General features: G+C 41.6%; 1 protein-coding gene across 1 annotated transcript in view; it reads right to left on the reverse strand.

The window, feature by feature from the left end:
- Positions 1-13995, reverse strand: part of vps50 (VPS50 EARP/GARPII complex subunit) — a 131498-nt gene that overhangs the window by 66857 nt on the left and 50646 nt on the right. The window contains exon 13 of the mRNA XM_035429341.1: positions 13409-13541. Coding sequence (XP_035285232.1) covers positions 13409-13541 — 133 coding nt within the window. The remainder of the gene's footprint in view (positions 1-13408; positions 13542-13995) is intronic.

Here is a 13995-nt window from a genome sequence, read left to right on the forward strand (position 1 = left end):
TTCATAAATACACACACGCAAAATACGACAAAAGCCAAGCGGCATGCCTGTTAGGCCGCAGTCACAGCAACCAGAAGACGATAAGCAACCTAGTGCATTATCATTGCTCTAACCGTACTTATGTTTTGGGAAAACAGCGACAAAATGTTGCTAGCCATCAGGCCCACACACAGAAGGCTGTTGTAGCGCAAAGACAGGGCTGGAATTACTTTCCGTACATTCTATGCCTGGAGTCTAACAGTACAGTGGTGTTTGATTCTGACAGCACAAAGGTGTTTGATTCTTACAGCACAAAGGTGTTTGATTCTGACAGCACAAAGGAGTTTGATTCTTACAGCACAAAGATGTTTGATTCTGACAGCGCAAAGGTGATTGATTCTGACAGCACAAAGGTGTTTGATTCTTACAGCACAAAGGTGTTTGATTCTGACAGCACAAAGGTGTTTGATTCTTACAGCACAAAGGTGTTTGATTCTTACAGCACAAAGGTGTTTGATTCTTACAGCACAAAGGTGTTTGATTCTTACAGCACAAAGGTGTTTGATTCTTACAGCACAAAGGTGATTGATTCTGACAGCACAAAGGTGTTTGATTCTTACAGCACAAAGGTGTTTGATTCTTACAGCACAAAGGTGTTTGATTCTTACAGCACAAAGGTGTTTGATTCTTACAGCACAAAGGTGTTTGATTCTGACAGCACAAAGGTGTTTGATTCTTACAGCACTTTTATTTAAACAGATATTCTACCTCTGAAACAAGGTATGGATCTATGAAAACCAACTTTTGTCAAACTTAAATAAATACGCCATTATGATATAAATAATCATATGAATAAATGCAAGAATATATGTATGTGAAATTAATGAATAAAATCAATTACATTTATAATAATGAATCACACTCAATTCATCATTATGAAATATTAATGTATTATACTCATTGTCGAGATAAAATTATAATAACACTGATTCACTGTCATTATTTAAATAATTTGATAATAAGAACCAAAAGTATGTTTGATACATTTGTCAAGAACCATGCTAATAAATCAACATGTTGTTTACAAGATGTGGAATGTGTAATGACAGACAACCATGGAAATGCAACTCTTCTGTCTGTCAAAGTTTTAAACAGTTAAGCGAAGCCTTTGGGACCCAGTTCTGACCAATCAGCCAGAGGTAACAGTTTAATCACTGGATGACATGTCAGTCAACCCAACTGCCACGCGGAGGTGCTCCAGACATAATAACATGTCAAAAATATATTCATGAAGCTCCAGCAGTGGTGACAAACAGCCTAATCAGAATATAAATCAGACCATGTAAAAACAAAGATGGCTGCCCTGTGAAGAGGGCCTTATGTTGCCTACCCAATTCACAATGCACTTCCAACTCACCGTCCTTTGCAAAGATTAAGACAAAAACAACTACGTTTCTTAAACAGAATAACAGCAGATTTACATGTTTTGAACAATCATCTAATCATTGACAAACACTGATGCACCTCAGTTTTTAATTTGGTCAGTTTATTATTCATGTTTTTATTGATTTATATTGTTTGAAATATAGCACCATGTGAACGAGAGATTTTTAATATTCATGACATGCATAGCTATTTCTATCCTGTGGCTTAAGAGGGCAAATAATCCCTCTAGACATGAAAAGCGCCTAATTAAGAAAAATTAACAACTTCTTAAAATTCTGGGATTGGAACTGGTAGGAAAGAAGACAAGCACACACAGGGGTCCTCAGGACTGAGGTTGGGAACCGTTGCCTTAAACAAATACTGCCATAAGAATAAAAACATTACATTACAGACACACTTATCCAGAGAGATGTACAGAAGCACAGAACATCGGAATAACTCCACTGTATCACCAAGAAACATAAGAATGTAAGCATTCATTCTCATGAACAAATCTGTTCTGAATTATGCAAATAATTGTCATTTAGTGCCCCCTGTTGAACACAGTAAGCCAAACTATAGGAATTCCCACACAATCCTCTGTGTGATGGTATTTATAATTTGTGTCAAATCAAATTCATGCATCAGCTGCAAAACTGACATCCCCCATTCACTGAAAATACCTGCAACAATCTGTTGATGTTTGTAGTTACGCCTTGGAATATCCAGGAACACCTGTTAGTTTTTTTTTTTCTTTTACCTTTCTTTTAGCTCTGACAGCACATGATGTGACAGTATCTATGAGTAACTATTTAAAACATGTTTCAAATTTGTTGAAAGGTTGGTCCTCCACACTGAATTTCCACAGTTCTGTGACAGTCTGCATTGCACAGGAAGTCTACACTGGTTTAACGGTGCTCTTCCTGTGGCGTGCCAGGTGCTTACGGCGCTGATAATTGCTCTTTAATAACAGCGGGTCAATTTCTGGCATTCGACACAGGGGCTTTGTCAGCCGCCTCAACAAAACAGACCGTGGACAAGTGATGATAAATGACCAGTAAACAACCTAGCGTTCCCCCGGTTCACAAAGAACAGAGAGAGAGCACCGCAGAAAGACACACAGACATAACGAACAGAAACCAGCACCAAGGCAAAAACAAACGTTCGAGAAGAGCGGGAAGACATCGAGCTTACTGAACTGTGGCAAGAACATGAGTGTTTGTCTGATCCATCCATAGTGACCGAGCTACCACGACAAGCATTGATAAATGGGAACAGAGAAGTCGTATCCGGTACACTGTAGCCATATCCTGGGACGGTCACTCCCCGAATACTAAACCCAGTCAGTCCTAACCGAAACTGTATGTTGATAACACACTCATACTGAGTGTTCTAGACATTATAAGGGTTCTTTTTTTCTCATTTGCACTTGGCTATTACACAAACTGAGCAGCATAACAGAAATATGAAACATATCTGAGAGTCTCTGAAGAGACTTATCAAAAAGTACACACACACTTTTGTAGACTGCAAATCGCTTCCTTGCAACAAGGTTACAAACATTCCAATTTCAGTGAGAAGAATAATATATATCTTTAATAATATTAATTTAAATCTAACCTTTTCTCAAATTTGGGGGATAGTTTCTCTCTCATTGAAAAGTGTCACAGATGCAATAGTGAAACTGATAGCACAGTTGTCAAAACATAGTAAAAATATTGGTCACAGGCCACAGAAAGCAATTTGCCTATTGATAGAGATTCTAATTTATGAGTGAAAAGTCAATCCCTCCTTATACAGACAAGTGAATATTGTCAGTCAGTCCTTTCTTAGACACATTGATCGGATATGCATACAAAAATGTGATGAGGTATTTGAAAGCCCTTATTTTCAAGTGGTCAAATGATCTGCTTCATTTATATTTTAGTAACTGTATTTCAACCGAAATGTAAACCTAGGATATAGCACCATTCAATTCCAATCACACCAATTACACTTCTCACAAAGATTTGAGAACCAGTACACTACCATTACCATTCCAAAAAAAGAAAAATAAAGCTTGACATCATCCTCAAGTGGTATCGAGGCCTTTGATTTCATCCTTAATATTTACAAACAGCACACAGACATATGAAATAAGGTAAAACCACATTCTTGCTAATTCACGTTATTGCACAAAGCCTGCTGTGGAGGTTCACAGGCCTGACATGGTTAAATGAACACATGTATATAAAATTTAATGGCCTTGAAGTACAATTCTAAAGTGACGGTGAATCCTGACTGCGGCCAAAGTTCACTCCGCTGGTCTAAATCAGATCACCTGCTGGAAGGCTGAAGAACCAAAAAAAGAACACAAGCTAGCATATTAATTTGATGTAAATTAAGGCATTCATGTTTAGTACTTTTTTTGTATGTTTTAAGTCTGTGACCCATAGACATCACCAGGTGCCGAGTATCTTCTCTGGTGATGTTCAGCCAGGCCTGTACTGCAGCTATCTTCAGTTCCACCTAACTGCCTTATGTTTTCTCTTGAGCATATAGGCCTAAAAGGTATGTTCAATTGGATTCAGATCAGATCAGTCAAGAATTTTCCACTTTTTGGCTTGGAAAAACTCCTTTGTTATTTTAGCAGTATGTTTGGGATCACTGTCTTGCTGTAGGAGAAGAGCCGACCAATGAGTTTAGAGGCATTTGCTTGAACTTGAGCGGATAAGATGCTTCTGTACACTTTAGAATTCCTTCTGCTGTCAGCAGTCACATCATCAATAAAGACAAGTGAACCAGCAGCCACACATGCCCAAACCATAACACCCCCACAACATATTTCACAGATTGGGGGGGGGGGGGGTGCTTTGGACCTTTTGCAGTTCCTTTTGGCCTCCACACTTTGCTCAAGCCATCACTCTGACAAGTGAATCAAGGTCTGATCTGTCCACAATACCTTATTTCCAGAACTCTGCAGGCTCTTCTAGGAAGGTTTAAGCAAACTGTAAGCTGGACATCCTGGTTTGCATCTTACAGTACAGCCTCTGTAGTTCTGTTCGAGAGAAAGCACCTTTTCTCTCTCATGTTTCATAGTGAAAAAGGAAAAGTGAAAAAGTTCTTTTTCTATTTCATAAAAAGCCAGAACTAGTCCCATAAATCACAAAAAAGCTTTATGTTTCAGTTCAAGCCCTCTAAAAAATATGAATAAAACCTGCATCCCCCAACTGTCTCCCAACTGTGAAAGCATGTCAAAGATGATTCTACTTGCTTCCAGGGACATTACATTCTAAGAAAACATGACAAATACAACAGAGCCCATCAAAAGGATGCTTCTCATTTCACTTGACCATGAATGACAGCTAAAAAAATGCAGCTGGACACACAGAAACAGCATTCAGAATCTTTTCACTGAAGCACTGGAATGCTGTAACCGGGACTGATCCTTTAAAGGTGAACCCTGAAACCCTGGCCAACTTAGACCCCGCCCACCCAGCAGGACAAGTCCAATCGTGTGCCAAGACTGCAGACTCCCAGCCAGTCAACTGATGGCATAGCAGAGACCAAGACTCAGCTGTGGGATCCTAGGGCCAGCCTGCCCTTGCGGTCTACCAACAAAGTCAACTGGGAATTCAAAGTTCTGCTCAGCAGCACCTCCTGTCTCTGACTACTGTGAATCTCAAATGTCACTGCTCCACCATCTCACTCCACTATCTCACACCACATACACATTCATACAGTGGGTTACCGGGTTACAATCAAAGGCTTTAAAAAGCATTCATTAGCACAAGATAATCGCATTCGAGAAAGCATATTTTGCAATAATTTTCTACACTGCATTCCTTTAAAAAACAGGATCGCTGTGCACACAGATTTTTGGCACTACAGAAATGTTTTCACCATCAGCATAAACTAACCGATCATTTGTAAAGGGGTATGAAAGGCTTGAAGGGCTTGCATAAGCATAACTGTAAAACGACATGGTAAATGGACTGCATTTATATAGCGCTTTTATCCAAAGCGCTTTACAATCGATGCCTCTCATTCACCCATTCACACACACACACTCACACACCAACGGTGAAAGGCTGCCATGCAAGGTACCAATCAGCTCGTTGGGAGCAATTAGGGGTTAGGTGTCTTGTTCAGGGACACTTCGACACACCCAGGGCGGGGGATCGAACCGGCAACCCTCCAACTGCCAGACAAACGCTCTTACCTCCTGAGCTATGTCGCCCCCACTACTTCTAAAATAACTTAAAATGTTAGTACTTGAACACTTATTGGGAGGTGCCTCAGTACAGAAAACCGAGAAAGAAAGAAAGAGAGAGAGAGAGAGAGAGAGAGAGAGAAAGAAAGAAAGAAAGAAAGAAAGAAAGAAAGAAAGAAAGAAAGAAAGAAAGAAAGAAAGAAAGAAAGAAAGAATCCATGTGCTCCCCTGCAGAGCAATGTGTTGGTTTCTATGGTATGTTGGAGGGCCTTTCACAGAACTCTGGGTTGGATTCAGCCGAACGCACTCAGAATGTTTCGGGGCGCACGCAATTCAATAAAGCCCTCCAGATTAATCTGCAGCCTTATTTCCATAAACACTACTCTGCCTGCTGCACTGAGAAACGGGGAACTGAAGTGAGAGGTTCGTGCCAATGAAAATTAACATAAGATTTTACAGAATGATTGACACCCACCGCCACTTTTTAAAGCACTTGCCTTTTCATGCTAAAAGCTATGTTTGGATAACGCATTTTCGAGAGCGCTAAATTTGGTTCGGCGATTCTCTGTAGGATGAGAAGATATCACATACTGAGAAAATAAACAAATGGTACTCCAGGATAAGTTTCTACTGTCCAGGCACCGTAATAAAAAGTTTTTCTTTTTTTTTTTTTAAATGAAGGAGTCGTTAATGATTCATTTTGCTTCACTGGTTTCATTTGATTTATAAAATAAAAAAAATTGCCGGCAGAGGTCAACCCGCACAAGGCCTGTGTTCATTAAAAATACAGCGTCTGATTGAATTGTGGGTCTAAATCAACTTCAACCTTCAGAGGACAACCCTTCATCCCATTTACGCCTTTGATGAAGTCCGTGAGAGAAGATTAAACTTAAGGTTCTGCACCAGAAAGCCACACCACAGCGAACCGAAACCACCCAGTCGGGTCACTGTTCCCCTTTCAGGCGTCGTCATCAAGTTTTATTAAACATGACAGCCAGCGAACGCACACAAATTGTGTTAAGCAAGATGGGAGGGAACATTTTTCAGTAACGCTTCACTTTACTGGCCGGTGACATTAATTACAAGTTTGCTATATCAGCTCTCCTGCGGTCTTGTTACCACGTATAATTAATTTATGCAGCCCTAAGCAGGGGGGATGCGTGTTGTGACAAATAAAGCAGACAGCGGAAAAGACAACACTATAACTCAGGACGCATCCTACGCTGTGTAAACTTCCCGCCTGAACGACAGCTCAGCCCAGCACCTATTATGGGCTGCGTGGAGGTGACTCCAATGGCAACGGCGAAAGGTGAACTCTGCAGTCAACGAGGGCATAAGATCTCATCGGAAAGAGGGATCTGTCTCTCCGATAGAATAAAGGTGTCAAAAACCTCACTGTCTAACCCGCCCTTCCTGAGCAGCATTATGGTCAATTACGCACCACCCTAAGGGGTGGCTGGCCAAACTTTGCTCCGGCATATTCAGGTCAGGTTATTATTACATTACATTACATTATAGGCATTTAGCAGACGCTCTTATCCAGAGCGACGTACAACAAGTGCATAGGTTCATGATGTAGAGGTGCAAAAGAAACACTAGAGTGAAGTAAGGATCGTAGTGCCAGAAGTGACCACATCGATCAGGACTCCAACCCTGTAGAGTAAGCTTGTTCAGCAAGCAAGAATCCTACCAAGTACAAACTAGCACTGGAATCACATCTAATCACACCTAATCAGACAAAAACAATCCTGCCAGATACACTAACATAATCAAATTATCCTAGCTAGGTACAGTGAGCTGAACTATAGGCTAGGGAGGGGTGGGGAGAGGTGCAGCCTGAAGAGATGAGTCTTCAGTCTGCGTTTGAAAGTGGTGAGATTCTCTGCTGTTCTGACCATCACGGGGAGGTCATTCCACCAGCGAGGGGCCAGGACAGACAGCAGACGGGAGCGGGAAGTACAGACGCGAAGAGGGGGAGGTGCCAAGCGTCCAGAGGTGGCAGAACGGAGAGGTCTGGCTGGTGTGTAGGGTCTGATGATCCTCTGAATGTACCCTGGTGCTGACCCCTTAGCTGCCTGGTATGCAAGCACCAAGGTCTTAAATTTGATGCGAGCCATAACAGGCAGCCAGTGGAGGTCAGTGAGCAGGGGGGTGACATGGGAATGTCTGGGGAGGTTGTAGACTAGATGCGCTGCAGCATTCTGGATGAGCTGCAGGGGTCTGATGGCGGATGCTGGCAGACCAGCCAGTAGTGAGTTGATTATCAAACCGTAGGCCGCATCACTGCACTTCAATTCAGCGCTGGCTGACAGACCAAGCTGAAACTTGAACTGCTGAACCGTTAAAAAACTGCAAAATGCAAAATTAAACATGTTTAGTTCTTATTATCATTGTTATTTTTAAACCAGGTGGAATAACTGGCAGCTGTGGGACCGTTGTGTAAGGTACTTACTGTACCCTGAACTGCTCCTGTAAGTATCCAGCTGGATAATATGCCTAAACTATGTAAATCTCCCCCGGATTAAGGCAACTGATTGGACAGTAACGTTATGTAATTCTCTGTTTATTGGACCACGGCATCATTATCCCTAGGAACCACTCACCTAATTGCTGGCGGTTGGAGGAGCATAGGTGAACAGCGCGGGGGTACACATCAATAACTCATTTCATTATTTGCACCACCTGCTCTGCAGGTTATCACTTAATTGCTCCCTCGTTTGCGAACACGGTTCAAAGCCAGTTCAATCTAAAATGGATCTCGCGTATCACGGAAGGGTTTTCGGCGATAGGACAAGTCTGCAGTTGCCGTAAAATTAAGGAGGCAACGAAAAACAAACAAAAAAATAGTAGGTGTTAAAAAGTTTTTATTTTTATTTTTAATTAAGATACTAAAACGATCATAGAGGTGATGGACAATGCTCACAGTTTAAGAGAATTTATTTTTTATGCAGCAGACTCCGTGGTAATACGACTGCTCATACTGGCCTCGGGTAGGCCACCATCGCGGCACTGAGATGCAGTTAAAGGACTGGCACTGTCAAGGCACATTCTGTAAAGAGTTCTCTTTCTTTGAAGTGACAGGCAAGAACTAATCAGCGTGAACAGCAGGAACCGTACCCAGTAAGAAAGCACAGCGGACTCAAAGGGCGTGGAAACATTTTCGGATTCCCTTTCAAAGCCTCGCCGTCCTGTCGCACAACGCGGCGAGTGACATTTCAGACTTTTTTTGTTAACCGGCAGATTGACGTGGAGCATCGCGGGGTTCGCCGACAGATCATTACACCTTGTTACGAACAGCTCGACGCGACGCGTTTGCTGGTCTAATTTCCGATTACGCCCTGTTATTAGCAGCCCGATGTGATCTGCCAAAGGACCCTTTCATTAACGGCCCCGCGTGGTCAAGTGGGAGATAATCATGTCGCCCGGGACCGTAGCTGAGAATTCAATCCAAGGCACTTAGTCACTTTCGAGGCAAATGCATTTTAATCTAAAACCTTCCTGGAGTAAATTCGCACGGCCCCACAAAGTCAGCATTCCTCTCACCCTTTGTCAGACACGGCGGAGTACTAACCAATAAAAAATAACTGTTCAAGTGATTGGCAGCATGACATCTGACTGGTCACATAGTTGCAAACAAGCCTGCCTTTTTCCTGTTAAAAGTGACCGTTATTTTTAGGCAGCTCATTTCCAGGACACTAAATTGCAGTTCAAGGATGCGGAAACATCTCTGTAGCACAACGTAATGAACACATCGCACTGTTGGTGGGGGAGGGGGGAATTGGCTACTTCAAAATTACTTTCCTGGTAAAAAAAATAAAATGAATTAAGAAATAAACAGAAAAAAATAAAAGTAAAAACTGATTTGAGAAACAAAATATATCTGCCAATATATGAAAATAAAATAAAATGTACACTTGTAAATGGTACAAGCGTCCTGCATCGTTTAAGCCATTTTCCAAGTCTCTGTAATGCTTGCATCTGGAGTTATTAAGCCTTGAACAGAGCACCCGTGAATGGCGTCTGCGTTAAAGGGTTAAGTGGGAATAGTGAGATTAACAGAAGGCACATCCCATTGAATTCCGAGTTAGGCTAATTCTAGTTGAAGTCTTATGTGCTTTACCTAGCTTTATCTACGCTGCCTTTGTGTAGATTACATTGGGCAAAAATAAAGGTGGAACAAACATGGAATAAACAGGGCAAATCCATCAGACAAAACTTTTCTAACACACATTAACAGATCCTTCAGAAAGGACACTATCTCTTTAAAAAAAAAAAGGCCCCCTCCAGCACAGGCAAAATCATTTCAACCCACGCCTTTTTCCGTTTCCTGGATTTTGAGTCCAGAACACACTGCTGTGATTTTCCGTATGTAAGGCTGAGGTGTGATTATTTGACTGAAATGCATTTGTCCTTAAAAGTGTTTCTTGTTGAATCAAAGTTAATGAGTTTTACTTTCACATGCAAAATCAATATGAGATGACACTTGTGTGGACCAGTGGGTAATGTTGGCAATGCACACACAAGCTCTTGGCAGAAATTCTATAACGACAGGAGATGTCTTAAGTGAGGCGAACAGATCTGCAATGTCGACCCAATAAGGTTGGTATATTCAACATCCTCACAGGAGGTCACATTGGCTGAGTTCTGCTCACTCCTGATTGGGTTGACCCTCCCTGAATAATGCTATTAGTAGTCCTGAACATATTCACACCTTGCATGCAACTTAACTGTTAGGTCACAAAATGCAGGCCTACATAATGATGGAGACTGAGTACTGCGTTACAAAATGGTGCTTACCTATCTCAATGCAAATGTCTTAAATTATAAAAAGATATATCCTTCTGCTCACATTCAGCTAAATTAAACAACCATAGTATTTGGTTTGGTTGCCCACCTATTGTTAAAATCATCAGGTTAATAGCTTGGCTGCAGATTACCTATGAATAATACCTTAAGATAGGAAGGTGGAAGGCCCTTCAACAAATATTAACAAAGATTAACCCTTAACAAAAATTAGCCAAAAAGGCTATACGAAATGAACAATACAGGTAATGAGCAATATTGAATCTTCAAAAACTATTTTATTTCCAAACAAGATACAAGAAAAAAAGGTGTCAAAATTATTAGCACCCCTCATATGCGCTCACCTTTGTAATTAATGAAACTGGTGAACAAACTGGGGAGATATTTGACTATTTCTCTATACAGAATCCTTCTAGATCCTTCCGATTGTTTGGTCTGTGCTTGTGGACGGCCCTTTCAATTCAAATAGTCTTGTCTGAGATGAACATTGACTGAGAAGAACATTGCAAAACAGTAATACTGTGGTCAGTTAAACGAGCGTACCTCAAACTTAACCAAGAACTAATTAACAAAATTAACGCGTTGCAATGACCATCTCAGTTTCCAGACGTGAACCAAAATGCATGATTTGAAATACAGACCTTACAATCTGTAAGATTCTGATTTTGAATGATTGCCTCAAATATGTTCACTGATATTATTAAAACACGACACTATACTGTAGAAGCTCACTCAGTCGTGTTATCCTTGCAAAGGTCACCAGGAAAAGAATGAAGTGAAAGTCATCATGTGATCATTACTGGCCACTAAAAGCATAATTCACATTACTAACAAGATGTGGTAAATTTGATTTGATTCCTTTTATTTGTATTAATCTGGCACCTAGTCAACTCTCATTTTTATTTTCAAGCACATCATTCAAGCTACAGTGTTACAGTGCCATTTTGGTGCACCAATTTTCCTCAACATTCCATCACTCCAAGAAACTGTAACAATGGTCCCCAGCTCACAGCAGGCAGCATACACTTCCGAAAAGACTATGGGCCAGATATAGCCTTCTGCGACTAGTTTCGAGTGCAGATTTGAGGCATTCCGGAAACACGTGTATTATGCATCAAACAGGTGCACGGGGCAGGAAGCACAGTACGCGTGTCATCTACGTGAGTCATCGCAAGGTGCGCTTCTCTCCCTATTGCATATGCATTTAACGGAGGATTGCGCAAACAGCGGGCAGAGATATTATATTGGCTGGTTACGTATTCGGTTGAAATTACTGAAGTTCGCGCAATTAACGAGGGTCGATTTTTGCATGAGATTTCTTCACCTCTAAAGAGCAGGCATAAATGAATGCGCAAGCAGGATGGAGAAACAGGAATAGGCATTGAAGATGTACTGAGGGAACGTTTACAAGAATCACATTATTTCAACTCCCCAAGCAAAAAATCATGAAATGGTAGAGATTATTCAGCCACACAATAATTAAGGCCGGGTGTTACAGTCATGGAGCAGTTATGACAAACTCACAGAAAATAAAAAAGAGAGGCAGAAATCGTGGAGAGTTAAAAAAAATTAATATAATATATTCACCAAAAGATCTCATGCGCAGCAGTGGGAAATGATTTAAATCAAAAGTGTGACAGTAGCGACAGTACCAAGTGCTTGAAGTTGCAAAAAATCAGTGGGCAGTTGCAGTTATTAAAATAAAAAAGAGTAAATGCATTGATAGGCTGGTGCATTAAACCGTGTTTGTCCAACACAGAAAAAGCATGCTTTTTGCATTTAACAGACCATTGTTAGAAACAGAGCATGATCCGATTGCATTAATAAAGTAATTTAAAAAAACAGGGTTACTGTGCGTTTTTTTATTACTTTAGTTAGATTTGGGACATGCTGTAGCCTACATTGCAAGGTTTAAGCCTTTGAAAGGTCAGCTGTTATTACTGACTGCAGACCGTGTTACAGTTACCACACAGAACTACTGAAAAACCACAGAAGGAACTAAAAATGGGGAATGACATGGAACTGCCAAAAAAGAGACAAAAAGCATAGAATCACTGACACCTGCGACTTCTGTGATATAATGACTCTTCTGGGAGGAATAAAAGATGACCTAGAACCTTCAACACAACATCCCCATTCCATCCCACCAACAGTCAAGACTTGCATCATTACCCTCTCTTGCATCCGGATCATTTCAGTTATTTTACTGTACAAGGAGCCAATTAGGGCCCATAGTGTTGATGATTAAAATTAGGCAAATAATAGGCACATGAATAAATTTACAATTTACAGACTTGTACAGCCCCCCTGGTGTGACTGGCACACTATATCCTACTTCCAAACTGGGCTGATTTTTAGCCAAATTTTAGTGCTTCCAGAAAACTTAAAATGACTTTAAAGCTCCTGTTATATATACTTCCTAAATGATAACACAAAGGCAAAAACAGTGAAAAGTTTTCATAAAACAGCTGTATGTATCCTTGAATTTAGACCTAATTTAAAAAATGCCCATACTTATCCTCAAAGCTTTCCTGTGAAACTTTCTAAAGGCAAATATAAACATTTTCCTCCTGGAACTTCAGTCAATTCACAATCTCAGAGTCAATAAAGCGTTCTGTTCCGGGCCTACTCGTTGACTCTGGAAGCATGCCTAGCGGAGCCACCAGAATAACAGCACAGGCAATGTTCCCCGCCGCGGTCGGCTCGGCTGCCTCCGCTGATTGGGGTGGTCGGTGTTTCCTACGCAATCAGTGCACATTGAAAGCTTCGGGCCTCTTACTATAAAGGGCTGTTGTGGTGCTTTTTAAATCCACGAAGCGCCCGGCGCTCAGAAGAGATGAAACATGACCCCCCACCGGCCTGCCTTAAATTGATTCAGGATATCCAATGAGAGAGCCTCTCGAGGGCAATCACTGCAAGGTTCGCAGCCTGCAAGGTGAACACAGCAGACCTTGCCAAAGGACAAATGAAAATCGATACCGTCCCGGTACCCACATGCTAAAAGCTTACCTGGGGCGGGGGCCGCGTCCTCGCTGTCGTGCTCTTCGTGCCACTGCATGGTCCGATGGTAGCTGAGCATCACTTCCCATAATGCCTTGCACAGGTCAGTCAGACATGGAATGTAACTGTCCGGAGTGATGTGCTGTGAAAGGGATACAAGGGGTGAGGCTGATTCAGTACACGTCCTCCCAAATCACACGGAGCCTTCTGAGGGCTGGGAGAAGCCGTTCGCAGCCGGTGGTTTACTAAGCCTCCTGGCCGAAGCGCCGGGATCCATTCTGATGGGATTCAGAACTCACTTCAAACAGGAACGGAAAAAAGTATTAAGACACTAGAATAAACTAGTGATGAAGGAGCTTGCCTCCGAAGCGCGTCAGTCTCGTTTTCCCTTGATTCCTTAAATGAATACATCTATGAATAGAGTGCTGTCCTCAAGCCTCACAGTTTCATGTTTCATTACCCTGGACTAGGCACCTTCTCTGTGTATTATAATTCTCAAATGTTCGTGGTAGAAGCGAAAACGCCACAAACGAACCGTTGACAGGGCAGGGACATGACTTCATAAATTGCGCTTCAGTTTGGTTCACTCCCAAACA

This window comes from Anguilla anguilla, chromosome 8 (genome assembly GCF_013347855.1).
Source record: "Anguilla anguilla isolate fAngAng1 chromosome 8, fAngAng1.pri, whole genome shotgun sequence".
NCBI classification, from domain to species: domain Eukaryota; kingdom Metazoa; phylum Chordata; class Actinopteri; order Anguilliformes; family Anguillidae; genus Anguilla; species Anguilla anguilla.